The sequence below is a fragment of the Contarinia nasturtii genome, unplaced genomic scaffold, assembly GCF_009176525.2.
Source record: "Contarinia nasturtii isolate CC-2019 unplaced genomic scaffold, AAFC_CNas_1.1 Cnas_scaffold_187, whole genome shotgun sequence".
NCBI classification, from domain to species: domain Eukaryota; kingdom Metazoa; phylum Arthropoda; class Insecta; order Diptera; family Cecidomyiidae; genus Contarinia; species Contarinia nasturtii.
The window spans coordinates 3,331,153-3,349,599 of NW_022197544.1; the positions used below are offsets into that span (position 1 = coordinate 3,331,153).

General features: G+C 34.3%; 2 protein-coding genes across 4 annotated transcripts in view; one reads left to right on the forward strand and one right to left on the reverse strand.

Moving 5' to 3' along the window:
* The window catches only part of LOC116336675 (DNA-binding protein D-ETS-3), a 48,341-nt gene that overhangs the window by 16,510 nt on the left and 13,384 nt on the right, over window positions 1–18,447 (forward strand). Inside the window, exons 4-6 of one of the 3 annotated variants that reach the window (XM_031760685.1) lie at window positions 7,436–7,645; window positions 7,853–7,903; window positions 16,818–16,901. In XM_031760685.1, the coding sequence (XP_031616545.1) occupies window positions 7,436–7,645; window positions 7,853–7,903; window positions 16,818–16,901 (345 nt within the window). The remainder of the gene's footprint in view (window positions 1–7,435; window positions 7,646–7,852; window positions 7,904–16,817; window positions 16,902–18,447) is intronic. The other 2 variants (XM_031760686.1, XM_031760687.1) reach the window with 2 other exon arrangements.
* On the reverse strand, window positions 10,493–12,266 carry LOC116336676 (transcription initiation factor IIB-like). Its single transcript, XM_031760689.1, has 2 exons — window positions 11,165–12,266; window positions 10,493–11,075 (listed from the first exon to the last, which is right to left on the reverse strand). The coding sequence occupies exons 1-2, from the start codon at window positions 12,048–12,050 to the stop codon at window positions 10,924–10,926; spliced, it is 1,038 nt and encodes a 345-aa protein (XP_031616549.1). The 5' UTR covers window positions 12,051–12,266; the 3' UTR covers window positions 10,493–10,923.

The window sequence follows — 18,447 nt, forward strand, 5'->3', positions numbered from 1 at the left end:
ATGGGAAAGTTTTTTTTATGTATATAAATTGGTGTATCGTGGTGACCCTTGTAACTGGACCCGGTCATAAATTCAAGAAAGACACACACTCACATACAATTGTTTTTCGATGTTCAATCATTCGATGGTTCATTCAAGCATTTTATTGTCATCGCGGATACACAGAGACTTCAAAAATCAATTTGTGAATGAAAAGATAATCATCAAGCCAATAAAAAAATAGTAAGCAAAGATTCATGTTCGACGATACTTTATTATTGTCAGCATGTAAACTTCTCGCTCTTTATTGCATTTACGTTGCTGTCTCTCTTACTAACTCGCTCATGCTTTCGCAAGATTCGTTACTCTGGTAAACGAAAAATGCAGTAACAGCAACAAGAATAAGAAAAATCAAACAAAAACTTGATGAAAATGGTAACTTCTTTATCCAAAGTTCGAAGAGCATGAATTTTCGATTAGTAACAAAAGTATTTGTATTAACTCTTGAAACGAGTTTTCATTCGGGGTTTTTTTTCGGTCTTTTTCAAATCGACTTTTGCTTACTCGTTTCTATTTCTTTTTCATCTTCATCTTATTCTTTTGCCATTGTGTCGCATTCCTTTTGACGTTGACATCGAAGCTGATTTTGAGGCATCATCTTTGCTGTCGCCACTGTCACTGTACCAAATGTTCGTCGAATAGAATAATTGTGCTCGCGAGATTTGTGAATTCAAATTTGTGTAGTGGATTCGCATGCACAAACCAACATAACACACAATAGTAACAATAATAATAATAAAATGCGCGCATAGTGTCTGTGTGAGTCTTTTTCTGAATCGGTTTCCGAGAATGCTAATGTTTTGGGTAGAAATTTATCGTGCGTGAAAGTTAAGGGGCTGTTTTTCGATACAAAAACCATTTTCCAATGTGATTGTGCACATTGATAGAAATGTGTGTATATGTAATATGTATACGATGCGATTGAATTGGTTGCGTTCTTTTTCTCCAATTTCTTTTATTATTATTATTGTTGTTGTTAACATTCTCGAGACACTTTGATTTTGATTTGCTTTTCTTGCCTTGATTCTGTGTCATATAATGAGTTTATGGCTTTTTGCCTACCACCGAATCGAATAAAATGTACACGCGGTTCGTGTGACAGTATGAGAAATTGTCTCTATATTATGCTTGCTCTCTGTCTCTGTTTCATTCGTTTGCGTGCGCGAGCGAACGCTCATCGCTCACAATAACTGCGAGAGTTCGCGAGCGCACGTTCTAATGTTTTGTTTATGGTGCGTGTATATCGTTTCGCTTGTCGCGCACATAAATATTCAACAATTTGACAAGAACTGTATGGTCGATATGCACTATGCGCGCTACATTCATAGATGCTATGATATCATATTTCCACATAATAGTGTTGTTGTGCGCTGCTACTTTTTTTTCCCGTTCTTTCTTCATTTGTTTCGGGAAAAGTGTGTCTGCATTGCTTCTTTTGTTGAAGCACAATTATTTTACAAAAGGGATCGAGAAAATCAATAACAATCATTGAATATTTAGCGAGAAATGAAGATTCGAGATTTAATTGTCTATTTTGTGATTTATACGTAAGACGAGTGTCAAGGAAATGAAAGAGAGAGAAAGAGAAAGAGATTCAAATCCATTTCTATCGATTCGTGCACCCTTCGCATTCCACTTCCGATTTTCTTTTTTTTGAACGTTGAATTTTGGTCAGTTGACCATTTCACAATTTCGGAATTCCTTTAACTCAATGTCCAGTTTGGCGAGAGAAAAAAAGCAGATTTTATTTTGAATGGACCAAATGTTAATGTTCAACAAAAACATTCATTTTATGATTCGTACTTACGGTATGCAAATGCCATTCAAATTCAACATTACGCTTGCGTGTTTTCATTTTCTTTTTATTCCCCATACCTTGCGAGAAACACTTCAAGAGGGCTGAATTTTCATATTGCACGACCAAATTTCATTTGTGCGAAGCACACCGCACACACAATGTTATTCAAGACGATTTGTACGAATGGCAAGAAGAAGAAGAAAAAAGCGCTGATAATAATTTACAAGTCGAGAAAGCCGAACCATGAAAATGTCGCCCATAAAACGAATCAGAAAGCGAAAAATAAAAATAAGGGAGAGAGAGAGAGTGAGAGTCGGTGTCGTCAATTCAATAAAAATGTTGTTTGTTTGCTTGTGCGCCTCCATGGCATGTCTGCAAAAATGGTCATATTCCGTTCAACAAGCGGCAGTAAGCATAAAATGGAATTACTGAATATCACAAGACATACATTCTAGAAAAGATTTTTCGTTCTCTCTCTCGCTCGCTCGCTCGCTCGCTCTCAGTAGAATGGAAAACAAATTCACCCACTGAATATGCTGAATATGTACACATAAACATGCGACACTGTGAAAGTGAATAACGAAAGAATAATATTTATAATCATTTATATTCATCATTTTTATTCATTTCCTTTTCTCATTATTCATTTACAAATTGCGAAAATGTAAGGCAAAGATTTTACCGTTATCCTTTATCGCATTCCATTCACCAAGAAGAAATGGTGATGGAGCAAGTGAGAGACAGAGAGAAGACGAGTAAGACTGATTTTGTGGATTTAGACGAGTGAGACACACAGTAAAAACGTGCTCCACTCGCGACCGAGCCAGAGTGTGTGACTGTGACAGTTGGCCAAAGCGCAAAAATGGCAAAACAAAGAAAAACTCCGTAAATTATAATTTGTGTGTATGCTTTACTTTGGCAATTCTTTTCTCCATGTGCCACTGTCTATGTCATTTATTTCTTTCATTTGTTCAATTTCAATGTTTTTCATTTCGTTTTCATTTGCTTCTGTTGTTGTCATTTGAATTAGAGAGACCGAAAGTTGTTCAAGATTGGGCGACAGAGAAACAGAGACCCGTGTCACCGACAAAAACTTTTTTTTTTTTCAATTCATTTTGCGCGCTTTTCCATCGCCGAAGGGTTTTCGCATAATTATGAAAAGACTTGAAACATTTTTTCTCTGTTTTCATACAAGTTTATTCTCTCTCCCACAACTCATCCTGATGGAGAGAAAGAGAATTTCTATAAAATAAAATGCCACCTTCCGACGTAGACGACCAGAGTTTCTTTTCTCTTGATTCGTCGAATTTGATGAACGACACGAAATACGAACGAAACAAATCTTAAAAGAATTGAAATTCGGTGAATATTATGATTATATTATTGCAGAACTGAGACAACCGAATATGATTCTTTCATTTTTATTCCATAAATAGCATGAACGTTGTTGTGAATAAACGTTCCTTAAACCAGAAATTTAATTAGAAAAATGTGTTTTTTTTTTTCTCTCATTTAATGATTTAAATGAAAATATTGAAAGTTGTGTGTATGTAGCATGACACAAAATGATGATATGTTTTGATAAGAGATATTGTACGGTACGGTATGACTGTAGACGGTAGGTGGATGAGATGAGAAAATGGGAAAAAAAAGCACGCCAATTGGATTCAATGCGGTGTAAAACGGGCAACAGCTCGTTTTGTAAACCCGCCACCTCGTTGCTAATGCAATTTATTCGTTTGCCATCGACACAGCAACGACAACGAGATTTCAAAGTAATTAATTTTATAAAATATTTTGCCCGAATCGACATTTCAACTCTAATGAGAGTGAGATAAATGGTATGTACAATTCTACATGTCTCATTTGCCAGGGTTTTCCGTGCGAAAAAAAGCCCGCAGTCACATATTATGTGAGTGTTTTTGTATGTGAATATTATATGTTGTTATCAATTCGTCCGATGAGCAAAACACAAAATATATTTTTTTTAAAGCGATACCGAACCATATTTGTATATCATTTTTGATTATGTTTGCTGTAGGAGAACGGGAGGATAAATATTACAACATCATTATCCCGTTAAGATTCAAGCTTTTATATCGTGCAATTGAAACATTCAAATGGCTGAAAAATGTTTGCATTTGATTCCAGTTAAATGGTTGTTTCGTGGGATTGTGTTCATCTCCATTTCACGTGTTGTTGTTATTTTTGTTCGTCGATGATTTGTGCACAAATCGAATGGAAAATACTGATCTCGCAAATACTTGGGCATTTATAGAAAATAACAAGCCAAAAACTCCATTTGAAGTTGTCTGTAATGTAAATGCAATTTATACGCAACGAAATATGAATATGACACTCCTACCGGATCCTGATTGGTGGTTTTATGTAAGGATTCATTCAATAACACACGCTTACATACACAAACGCTTTGGCATTTACACACACACATACACATACATACAGGCATATTAAGTACGTTATCCTTGCTAAACGCCTTCCTTCTCATCATTATCACACATGTACATGAGTTGAGCTCGCTACAAGTCATCGTCAGCTGGAGAGAGAGAAAGACTAACCACACACCGAACAAATCATCATCGTTCGAAATGCCTTTCACTCTATCTCTCTCTCCGTTTCCCTCTATGTGTATGTGTGCATAACGAAGGTTTTTCCATTTGAATTGTTGACTGCGCACATCGACCAACAAACAGAGAAAAAAAAAACACACAGAGTCCACAACTAATTTCTCATGAACATTCACAGTATATCCATAAGCCAAGTTGAATAATAACTTGATAAAAATGCGATCTCTCACTCTGTTCTACTCTCTCCCTCTATTTATATATCTATCGCTGTGTAAGTGTACAATTGTGTGAGTGTGTTTGTGCAACATGAATAGGACCAAGGGTGGGTTTTTCTTTTGCTTTGTTAATCGCACAAAAAACGTTCATTCGCTTTCGACAATAACGAATTTCATTGAATTGCACACATACATACTGGTGCTGGTTCAATTCCTAGGCAGCATTTAACTGCTGTCGCATTCAAACGATTTCAATTTCCATCTCTAGCATTTCCTAACCACGTGCATTACAATCGGGTTATTGCTGGGAACAATTTTCATTCCCTCTCATTCTATCGCACCAATATGCATGTGACGTGTGTTTTGGACGATTGTTGGCATTGTTTGGCTATACCGTACTCTATCTTTTTCTCGCATTTTCTGTGTGTATCGCGATATATTTCACCCTATGTGTGTACATTGTATGTATTTGTGTTTGTATTTGTCTCTCACACACAATATCAATATACACAAACCCTGATACAAAAAAAAAAAATTCTCCACGATAGATGAATCGTGTGCCACTGTTGCTATTGATAAAATAGGTTCAAAAACAATTTTTGCCATTTGTTGTTTTGATGCGAACGCAGACGTAAGGCAATCACATATCGTGTGAGTGAAAATCGGAATTTTTACGCGAACAATTTTAACGATCATAAAATATCGCAAAGTCAATACCGTTATACCGTGTTACTTGAAATGTGAATTAAACGGCATATATTTCATAAATCAAAAGTGATCATACGAATTTTTATGAATTTTTTTTTTTCAACGTTTCTATGTTATCAATTGTGAAGGTTTAGAAGAGGAAAATCGTCAAGATTTTTTTTAGAACTGTTGAAATATACATCGAGTGAATAGAAATTGAAGAAGAACATAAAGAACATCATAAAAAAAACGATCGTGATTATATCAGTGTATTTGTGCGTTATTCGATATCGTGGTCTAGTCAACCTGATGTATTTTGTTGGTTGTGCACATAGTGAGTGTGAACTAAATTACACCACACACATATAGTCTCGCTGAATTGCGCGCTCTCTCTTTTTCTCGCTCGCTCTCTGCGCCGTGTGTGTGTGTTTGTCATCGTCGTCGTTGTCGACAATCGACTAGAAAACGAAAGGAAGATAGAGTTAAAATTGAACGGAAGCAGAGGTGTCCGGTAACAGTAACCGGTTCCGATCTTCATTCTTTCCTGTTCCTTTTCCTATTTGGTTGCTCGTTGCACAACCTCGGCTGCTCTGATTATATATATAAATTTTTTTTCTCGGTTCAATATTTTCTCGGTGCATTTTGGTGGTGTTTTTGTCGGTGTTATTGTGTCGCTGTGTGTATAAACGCGCGCGCGGTGTATCATCGAACATTTTTCTCAAAACCGAAATAATAACAATAAAAATATATATAGAAAAAATACACTCTTCAATGTGAATTGATAAAAATTATTTGTTGGTTTTTTTTTTCACACTCGTTTGTATTTCGATTGCGACGTGGTTATATGTTTGTTGTTTTTTTTTTTGTGTCTCCGGAGAGACTTTTGACTGTGACCAATATATATTTTATTAGGCAAACAATGCCTAAATACTGTGCTTTTGTACTTTGTTATGTGTTTTTGTATGCAACGGAACTCATGTAACGGCCCTTATAATCGAAAAGGAAGAGACACTCGGGCAAAATTGAAAGACTAGAAGAAAAAAAAAAACGATTTTTGACTGTTTTATTACAACGTGATAAAAAAAAAGAGTTCAGAAACACATTTGTCTTTGAAATATTGATATTGATTTTTTTTTATCGAGAAAGAGAGAGAAAAATAACGGAAAAGGTATTTGATTTCGCGGTTCCTGCAGTTCTAATTTGTTTGTTTGCCATTTCCAACTGATCTTCCGAATGCTGTTAATTGGAATGATATAAAGTTTCCTTATGTCGTCGTACAATCGTCTCTGTTTTTAAATTTCCGGACACTCATAATCAAATAAACGAAAAACACACAGACAGTCAATCAGATTGAGGAACAGAAAAAAATATAAAAAACCAAACACAATTTTAGTGAATAAAACAAACAAATATCAACATTACAATGTTAGATATTAAAGGATCTGCTGATTATTTAAGTCGTTCCACCGGATCGTTTAGCAATTTTTCAATGTTATTTGCCGGTAATAATGACGAAGGTTCTTTTTTTCATCACTCATTTTTCTAATTTTAATTCTCATTAATATTGCAAATAATTTAACGTGCACATTTTAACTACTGCGAATATAAACATTTTTTATTGGTCATTTCAATTTTTGGAATTGAACATTTTTCTCATAAATAAATAGAATATATTAAATGTAAATCATTTTGAATTGATTTGTTGTTTTAGTTTTTTTTTTTTTGTATTTGATTTGTTTAATTGCAATCAATTTTAATCAAAACAAATATTTTATGTACTCTTTTGCAAACATTTTGAATAAAATGACGAGCTTTCGTCTGACTGAATTGAGACATTTTGACGGCATATTTGTACATGTTCAATAAATTGATATTCGCTGCGACTGATCGAAATGGCTAATTTGATCGAAAGCTGATTCAAATTGTAATCATCATACGTACAAGATCATATGTCAAATAGTCTCAATGTGTTCGTCTGTATGGAAATCAAATATATTTGCATACCGTAATTGTGTGATAATATTTATTTGCTTATTTTTTTTTACTTTTTGTTCTCGTTTTTTATTTTATTTTCTCTCGTCTTTTTTCGCATTCCAAATTCTCTACAGAGCCTGCTCCATTTTCCTTCAAATTAGGCTGGGGTTTAACCACTCCATCGCAATCTTCATCGACTTCAAGTCCAACGACTTTTCTACATCAATCACCTAGTACAACAATAACAACAACCACAGCCGCCAGTACCAGTACTGAGAATTTGTCGGCTTTGACATCAAATCATGTTAGACATTCGACAGATATCAGAGATCCTGCCGATTCATGTAATTGCCGTTTATTTTTATTTAATGTTTTTTTTATTCAGTTTTTATGCTTTTCTTAATTTGAACCTTTTTTCGCAAATGCTTGTTATGATTTTGAATTTAAATTTTCAATTCAATTCTTGTTAAATTTAAATTTGATTTTCCTTGTTCATTGAAATAACGACAAAGAATAATTTCGACAAAAAAAAAAACTATTTTTTTCCTTAGATTCATCCTATAAAACATCATGGGGAACACATAGTAATTCACAGGCACAAGGTAAATATAATTAATTTAATAATTATTTGTTTTAAGTGCAAACTTTACATATGTTTGTGAAATTTCATTTGAATTTGAAAGAAAAAAGATCTTCAATTTAACTTGAAATACAATTTCTACATATTCTGCGGCACTCAGGAGTATTCTATTTTTTCGATCAAAATTCAACAAAACAACAACAACATACACGAAATTTCCATAAAAAAATAAATTAATAATTAATAAATAAATATTGAGAATCAATTAATGTCGTATTTGTATGACATTTTCAGGAAAGTAGTTCATCGTTAAGCTCAATACTTGGAAAATGTTGGTTTTTCAAACATTGATTTTCTAAAATGAATTTTTTAATTGATGAATCAAAATTAATAAAACCATAAAATCGGAAATTTGATTAAAAAAATACGATAAAATCCCATGTCCTGTTCTATTGAATGGTGCCAAAAATATTGTCATCAAAGCAAAGATTATGATTACATCATTTAAATTGCTTATAAAATTCAAAGCAAAAATTTAGAAAAATTTTGGTAAAGATTCATTAGACCTTAAAAGATGCAATGTTAGTGCTGCGGGCTATTTTTTCATCAATTAAATTCTTATTCAACGGCATCAAAGACAAGCTGTTACACTGAATGCGAATTGCTTGGATTGGTTTATTAAGATTTTGAGACCGAAACAAATAGGTCATAATATTATTGTTACGTATTTTGTTTGGGCTTGTGCATTTGTTGAACTGTAAATAATTTCATAAAAAAAATATGGATCTTTCTCTCATACAGACACACGCACCCATCGAAAATGTAAATAAAATTAAAATTACGTACACCCTCAGTTGATTGGTGGGTTGATGAATGGAATATTGTGTTTGAAATGTGTCGACAGGCGGGCGCGAACGTTTGTACAAAAGTACATTATATTATTGTTATCAGCATTGTTCTCTTTTGTATATCGTTGTGTTGATGTAAATTTAATATTTTTTACGAAATTGTTCAAAGTCTTCGTTGTCATACCATCATCAAGCGTAGTTATGATATGAAAATTGCCTTAATAACGACGCATCATCAGTCACATAAGATGAGCTCGTAAACGATAAGAAGGCAATGATGCGCGACAACGAACACGATGAAGAGAAAGAGAGAAAGAGAATGTGATCTAAAGCGCAAACCGAATTATTTTTGTGATTGTTCGATGATGATGATGATGATGAAGAAAAGTTCGGGATGAAAGTAATGGGTTTGTGTGTTTTGTGAGTGGCGTACGTAATTTTAAGATAGAGAATGAACAAATCAGAAAAACGTTCAGTTGCAACAGAAGCAACAGCAGTACGTAGTCACAGTAGCAGCATCTGTGTATAAGCTGTGTGCGTATGTTTGCGTTTGTGCACAAGCACCCGCTATCCAGTCATGCAAAAACAAAAATACCGTAGGCGTTTATAAATGATAATAAAATGTGAAAGTTGGTGCTACAAATTACACCCTCTAAAAACGCCTCAGGACAACACACAAAATTTCAAGCAGCAACACCACACACACATATATCTAATAAGCGAAAAATGAACAAAACTCTCTCTTTCTTCATTTTCATTGAATTGATGCCCTTTCTCGCTCACTTTTCTATGCATATCACTGAATGAGTGAATGTGTGATTTTTCATCATTCTTAGTCTCTCACGTTTTTTGTGTTGCTGTTTTGTTTTCTGCTATTGCTGTAATTTAAGTCTCTTTCCCTCTCGCTCTCTCTCTCTCTCTCTCTGCCGAGATTTCTTTCCTATTTTGTGCAAACGAGAGTGAGTGTGTCTGAATGGTTCCTTTCATCGTTGCTCATTTAGAATCATACACCGACTGCAGCTGATTTCAGCCTCAAGTGTGTAACAATCGACGATGACGACAATGAAAACAAATACACAGAGCCTCTTTGTACTAGCTCTTTGTCGTGTCTTTGTGGTTGTGCTTTGACAATAGAACAGTATGACTAAATTTGTTCGCGCTTTCAACGCTCATATACACACCTACACACACACACACACACACTCTCACAAAATGTCACCACATTAATTCAACAATTTTGCTGCTCATTTTTTGTCGTATCAGCAGCAAGTGCGTGTATGCTTGTTCTGTTTAAACTTTGTGGTTGACAATGTTGATTTTACGGTTAGTTTCTTATGGATGTGATGTTCTTTATTTTTCTCGCTTGTTTTCACACCAAATTAGTTTATATAAATTTTCTAATAAAACCTTTGATCTCAACGATGGCACGATGGCATCGTTTGTATTAATACACGTGCAACTGTGAATGTGTGTATGTAAATATGTTGACAATGCGTTTGACAACCACAATGTTTCCATTTCAATTCACCCGCAAAAATGATTAGCACACAGAGACAAATTTCATCATGAAAAATTAATTTTGAAATTGCGTTTTTCCCATACAAAATGTGAAAATCGGCTTTTTGTATGGGCAAATGAGAATAGCATTTACTTTGCCTAGATAAAATGATGCGCAAAATGCCTTTCGGCAATATCATAGACATTCATGCAAACGACACACAGAATGATTAACCCATGAATTGAATAATAAAACAGAAACCGGCTTGGGCTACAGAAATCACTCTGAAATTTTCTTTATTCAATAGAAAAAGAGTGTCTTTTCGGTTGTTTTTGTTCTACAATCAATGTTTCCTAACCGAATTCATTGAGTTTACGATAACTCAACAAATTTTAATTGACTTCAAGTTTTCAATTCAATATAATGTCACTGTTTCAATTTGTGACTTTTATAAGTTCCACAATATTCATATAGAAACGAAAAATAAAATACGAAAAAAAGTACAGCTAAGAAATGAAATTTTTGTCTTCCAATTTGTAACGGTGTACTAGTAGTTAGTACCAAAAAAGGAGTAAAATTTTTGAGGTTTTTTTTTCTTCAACAAAACCTTGAAAATACGTAATATAGAGATTAATACATGTTTCCTTAACTAAGTTAAGTAAGTTCGATTCGAAAAAAAGCGGAAAGATCTTAAATTCAATGAAAAATATCATGATCGATGAGCTCGATGTCATCTTTCACTGAGTTTGCTGTTCGGACGATTTGACTGCCTTTGATGCCAACAACTTCACCGATTTCATCGCTGAGCCGTATTCGCATGTCGACATGTTCACGACCGCTAAGTGTTCCTGTACAAACAAATCGAAATTATTTTCATTAGATATGTGTGTTTACAACATGCATTTTTATTTCGAACCAACAACTTATCAATTCTTACCGCGAATGCTGGCTGAAGCCAAGAAGATTGATGCAGCAGCAATCACTTCGGGCAGAAGCTTTGCTTTTGTCTTTGGTGTGCGTGATTCAATAAGTTTGGAAATTTTTCGGGCTTTTATCAGCTCTTGTTTCGAATATGCCAAGTATCCGCAATAGCGATCGATCATTTCGGTGCTTCGGTTTGATTCCGAAATTTTTAGTCCAAGTATTTTATAGATTCGATAAACGGCACCGGCCAATGCACTTTTGCTGACCGCATAAATGGCCGAAATTTCACCTTTTGATCGTGAACAATTTTCCATACGACACGCGACATACAAACAAGCAGCCGTTTTGGTGTCAACCAATAAAATGTTACCTTTTAATTTGATGTTTCTGTACAATTGTTGGTACAACACTTTGGCCCTTTGCAATACCGACGATGGTAAGCTAATGCGATCGCCCATTGTATCGATTTCTTTGAATGCATGTGTCAATGCATTATCAATGCTGCGTCGTTTGTAGTGTTGTACAACGCTACCGCTGAATGATGTCATGTTTTTTGGATTTGAATCCATTGACTTTATCATGGTGCCTAAATTGTAATCAGCACTGAGCAATGGATTTTCGGTATCACCTGTTCGAGATTTTGCCCATTTTTCCGCTTGTGAATCGTCCGCAAAATTTCGCCATTCCGCTTCTACACACAACATTCGTTCTTCAACCACAAGTGCACATTTCGTACAAATTATGTCACCGGTACTGTGATCCTCCGTCAAATTGTCGCTGCCGTGTGTTTTACAACCGGATTTTTGTTGCTCACGAACCATCTTTACATTTTTGTGTTCGGTTTGCGGTAACGGTTTATCGATTTTTACAGTTTTATTATCGACAAGCGATGAATTCATTTTTGCACGAATCTTATTCAAACACAAATAGCACCAGAACTTTTTTTTTATTGAATTTCAATAAGTCAACCGAATTGAGGAAATGTAAAAAATCGAAAATTTATCAGAAATGAAGGGAAAAAATGATTTTTATTGTGAACCCAAATTTACACACGGCCAATTGAGATGGAATCAAGGACGCTACTAAACCCGCAAGACAAACGCGTACGACTTAAGTGTCGTCTGATAGAATCTCTCTATTATTTCATGAATATTTTGCTGTGTTTCAGTTTCATCATGAGTGTATGTGTGCAAGGCTAATACGAAACCAATACCGGTGTATTCGTTTATCGAATGACCGCATCGTGAACAATATGCTTTGTGATTGTATGCGTCGGAACTCAGTGACATTTTCAAGTGTCAAGTATTTCATGCTGTTATGAAATTCAACAGAATTGAGATCGGTAGATCTTAAGTTCTCAAACGTCATAAATAATATTCTAACGGATAATAGAAACAGTGTTGAACAAAATAAAAGTATAAGCTGACTGAAAAATGTTGTCGTTGGTGTTATTCGATATTATAGTGTGGCATGGCATTCGTCAAACATTGCTCATGCTAAATAAGTGGTTAGTAAAAGTTTGTTTGTTTTTTCTTTCTTTATGAAAACTAGTAAAAATGATGGGAGAGAGAGAGAGAGATGGAGGGAGAAAGATTATTTGCGATGTGCGTGTATCGGGACGCGTTCAAAATCGTGTTGTGCATTGATTTCGACACGATAAATGAATTTCAATTGCACGACATACTTTGCTTTTGTTTATATATGATGTAAACTGTATTTTACTGAGATCGATCTGTAACAAATCGAGAACTATCAAAAAAGAATTTGACAAGAGCGTTCTTTTATCGTTATCGTCGTCGCTTATAAACATGTTCTGAAATTGTTTACATATTTTGTGCGGTAACATACGGTATAACATTTTGTATCGTACCATTCAAGTATATCAAGCGAAATTGCATTCAATAAATCTGTGCTCCACCGGCTAAAAATGAAGACAAACATTTATAAGAACATACATAGCAAAACTTTTCCAAAACATAAGTTCGACATTTTCGGTAAACTACGGAGAATGAGAAAAAAAACAACAACACATAAAATCAGCCACGCTAACAAGCCAGTACAATTTTTGATGTTCGTGTTATATTTCCTTTTTTTTCTCGTTCTTCCTTGCGCGTTTATACCCGAACTGGTCTCTTTTCGTTATTCTTTTTTTCTTCTCCTTTCCATTTAATCCGTACATTTTAAATGATGATTGTTGACTACGATTCGCTGTAACATCATACAAACATTTATTAAAAGAAAGAGTGAGTGAGCCCAATTGCAATGTATATGCTGTTAAAAGCAAACCGAACAAAACACATTATTTCATGCACTTAAACATAAAAACCATTTAATAAATTGCCATCAGTCATGCCAAAATGGCGGCTGAAAATTGCTGATTTGAACATCGTCGCGCGCAATCCATACACTCACACACAAAATCACATTCGTTCATTTATTCTTCCACGTTGTTCATGTGTACGTATATGGTGGATCGACAACGGCATACAGCATACACACCGCACCGTTCACCGCACCTCCGCCACTATACTTCTGCTCCACATCGAATCTAATATATATACAATTTTTTTTTGACTTTGTCGCGAGTGTATTTTCTCTTTTCTTATTTGCTTGCAATTCGGTTATTTTGGCATTTACACGTGTTACAGTTATTTACAACCACCGGACCTTTGACTCACCAAGATTCCAATTCACAGAAAAAAGAAACTATAGTTTCCATTCACATTTCAGTGCGATTTTTTTCTCTTAAATTCACTTGAATGCAAGTAATAATTTGTTATTTTTCTCCTTCAAATGGAGCAATGAAATTTCGAATAAAACAATTGTGAAATTAAACCATTTAAATAGGAATGGCAACCAAACAATATACAGACATGCTTAACATCATCATGCATTGCATGCAATATGATATGGTATATTCTCAATACGAAACACTCGTACAAATCGCGTCGCTCCAAATCAAAGTAAAATAACATAAAAATTCCGAACGACCGTTTGCGGACAGGACACCACAAAACTTAAATAAATATGTTACGGAAAATAGCATTTAGTTGAAAATGTACAAATTATTCGGTGAATCAGCATAACATTATAATATGTTAATTATATAACATATATTCGCACTTTTGGAGCGCGACACACACACCGAGAGAGAGAGAGAGAAACGTATTACAAATCGTCCAGTCGGTCGATGGAAGAAGAATAAGAAAAAGAAGGAAAAGCCAAAACAAATGTGTACACACGGACACAAAAGGAAGAGAATGAAATTCGTGTGACACGAGCGGTCGCGGAGCGTAGCAATTGTTTTAACAATGTTGCCAACAAAGTTTGTACGAATGTAAAATTCAATTTTTGTTTCTCTCGCGACTAGCGCGTTAGCGATTCAATATATTTTTTCCTTTTGAGTTCGCTGGCTTTAGACGTTCAATGTAATTTTTTCCATTGCAATATCGAGGTGAGTGTTTCATCATTAAATATGGTAAATTAGTTAAACTGCCCATCGAAGTCATGCATAAAGTCATTCATTCCCGAATGTCCGTCAATTGATGTGAATGAGTGTGTGTACGGGCTTGTGCCAGGATAATAATTTATTGGTGACCTAGAAAGCGGTCAGGTTAAAGGGAATTAAAGAAAATTGCGCTCATTGTACCTTAGCTCAGCATTTATTGCGATTAAAATGAATATGAACACAATGACATTTTAACCTGTATCGAGTTCACAGCATCACAATTCAAACAAATATCGCCAATTGACAATAGGCCACTATCAATTTTCCACTGCTGTTGTTGTTATTCATTGTTTTTTTTATATTTTGTTCGTTTGGGTTTTTCGACCGGTGGTTTTAATTCGGATCATGCAAAAATGACGCACAACAAACTAAAAGAGAGAGAGAGGGAGAGAGATAGAGAGAGAGAGAGAAAAACGATGTACATCAACAGTAAATAAAATTCAACTGGTTGGGTCAAAAGCACTTTTTCCGCAATATATATTTTTTTAGCTGTTCCTGCTCCCAGCTCCCTGGAAGCTCATTCGTATTTAACCGTGCATGACGCAAAGGAAGTTCAAATCCATTTTCAATATCCATGGTTGATGGTGTGTATTTTTTTTGTCCCATCGAAGACCAATTCTTCGAATGGTTTGAATTACTGATTAGGCTTGAACTAGTTTAGTCCTATCGAACATTTACTAGCCAATTTTCAATGGCCAACCATTGACCCATACGAAAATAAAACACATCTACTATCGACCATTCACTGAACACGAGAAAAAACCGAGCAAAAGCATTCAGAATACAAAATGCCCATATAATTTAATGCGTATCAACGCATCCTTGTATTGTATCAATGGTTTCAACAAAGGCATTTTTAATGGCCAATTGCAAAAAAGAGAGAGGAATCGCTTGAATAGAAATTCACTCAGCAAATTATTTGCACTATTGTTAAAGAATTTGTTGTTTCATTTTAGGCTGATGTGCGTATTGTTTTCTTCTCTAGTCGAAATACACTCGCCAAAAAAACTATTCCACGTTAGCCAAAGGATTGAAATAGTGGAAATAAATAAATCACATTGCAAGCAAGTTAATTTTTTGTGTGTATCGCATCAGTTTTTTTTATACGAACAAAATATAAAAAAAGACAAAATTCGCGATATAAAGGCAATTGACTTGTTGTTGTTGTTCATTCGTTTTGTGTGTTGTGCAAACTTTTGGAAAAATCATGTGTCAATACCTTTATGTTGTCTATCGGATAAATGGCGTTATTGGATATGTTAACGGATTGAAACCCTTTTTTTCATTCACTCAATCTTGTTCTCACTCTCTCCGACGGCTCACATCATTTGATAAATGCCATCGAAAATAAATGTGTACACGCGTTGAGTGACTTCAATGACTCTGATGCTATTTTATGCCATAAACACGTCGAATACATTCAAGTCGATTGAATGATGTGCGCCGAAAATAAACTTTTTATCTATTGATAAATCTTAAAATGGGATAACCGATGCAAAGATGATATTTTATGTAAACAAAATCTCTTGTGATGATTTCGTATACCATTTCGTTCGAGTAGTCTCAAATTTCATTGTCGTGTTCATTTTCACGTACTTGTCGCTGACACCATAAAATTCGAACAGCCATTAAATTGACGGGGTTATACTATTTCTTACCCGAGAGATATTGAGATAAGTGATTGAAAATGCAAGCAAAATATGTACACTGTACAATGCATATTAAAATGTGTTGTCACAAAAATGTTGAATCAACTTCAAAAATATATTTGCTTGCTTGATGCACAGAGTCCCAACATCACACAGAAACCTATACCTCTTTCAATTTCTGAAATGGTTTGAAAGAAAGGCTTTGAATTACGTCACTGCAAATATTTACACTCATAATTTATGAAGATCAAAAAAGAATGTACGTAACTCTTTTTTTCTTGTTCGATTTTGACTGTTGGTGATGGACGCATTTTGGATCCAATCAAGGATTCAATTGAGTCGTTTAATGTTCGGAAATGACAAAACAGTCAAATATTTTGAATCAGATTGCTTCTAATATTCCTGTCAAAATGGAAGGCATTTTACTTTTAAAAAAATAATTTTTGAATTTTTTTTTCAAATTGTCAATTTCCATTTCAATAATAGTTTTTTCTTCTCATTTTCTTCAGGATACACAACAAACACATTGACAAATGCAAATGTAGGCATTGGAAAGTCATCGTTGGATTCGCATTCACATTTTAGACAATCAGGTGAGCTATGTGCCCGTATAGAGTTCAATTATCAATAGAGATATTTAACAAAAGAATTTAAAAAAACGAGCAGAAATGGTTATGTAAATTGAAAGCACGTAATATACACTTATTGACCTCATTCATGTGTGATTTTTCTTGATGAAGCTCATCAGTGTGTAAGCCAATGAAATTACGAGATCGTGTCATAGTGCCAGTGTCAAAGTTATTGTCTAGCGTGTTTGAGAGAGTGATTGCAATTGTGAGTACGTGCAAAAAAAAATTGGCAAACACAAATGAACAATCAAACAATATTTGCACACTGGGATCGATAGATTGACTAATGTCAATCTACCAAAGATTTTCATTTGGTGTTGCTTGCTTTGTGTCTTGTTCTCACTCGTATACTCGCTGCTCATTTCCTTTGGTAGAAAGCAGTGGGATTAATAAATGCCCAGAATGTGATAAACTTTTCTGTATCTGTGATAATTTAAACAAATGTGATAAGATCTGTGATACTTTTGAATTTGTATATCGAATAGATAATCGTGCACCAGACATAATTTTTTTGGAGGGATTTGAGCCAATGGAAAAGTATTCAGACAGTTCAAGTGTTTGTAGCCATTTGTATAAAACAACAAATTGTTTCATTTGAGCAACTCACATTTACCCGGGTTGCACTGTCTCTGGCGAAATAAAGAATGAAGAACAAATGAACGCAATTGGCGAAGTAATGAATGATATTGGAATAGAAACGTATAATCATACTTTTTATGCATATAAAATTCGCGCTAACGAAAGCTTTTACAACGCAATGGATTCCCTCCAAATTTGTAGAAAAAATCATAACAAAGATGAATTAAAGGAAATAGATGATTGCATAGACATATTTGCTCTTCAGAAAGAAATATTCGCAACAAAAAAAATATTTCCTAAAAATATCGTATCAGTAATGGGTTGGAGTTATGATTCCACTGTTCATAAGTTCTGGCCAATCGATAAACTGTATTTCAAAAATGAAAATTATGATGAAACATTGACTTCTATTTCAAACGAAATTCCATACCATAGAATCGTTTGAACTTTCATATTTTTTAATTATATTTTTTTTTATTTATGTATTTTCAGTTGTTTTTATTTAAGATTTTTTGCGCTATTGCTCTGTATTTTAATATGTATATTTTTATTGTTCTTTTATTTATAAAATTATTTTATTGTATATTTATTATTTTATCACGGGGGACGAACGCGTCAATGAAGGCCAAAACCAGTTTATCGAAAATCGGTTCAGGTGTTTCCCGTCTGAATTGCATAAAAAAACGTAAGAAAAATGCTAAAAAGACCACTTTCGCGAAACTGGTGAAAGATGCTAAAAATGGCACTGCTGTATTCACAATTGTTATTGTTTTGATTTTGCTATCAAAATATCGTTTCATAACAAAATAAACAGTGGCGATGCGCTCATCAATGAAATGTTCGGACTTTGATAGAGAATAAATTTAAAAATCAAATAGCAAGTGAAACGAAAACTAGAAATGAACAAAAAAGAATTGAAAATGTCAACCAA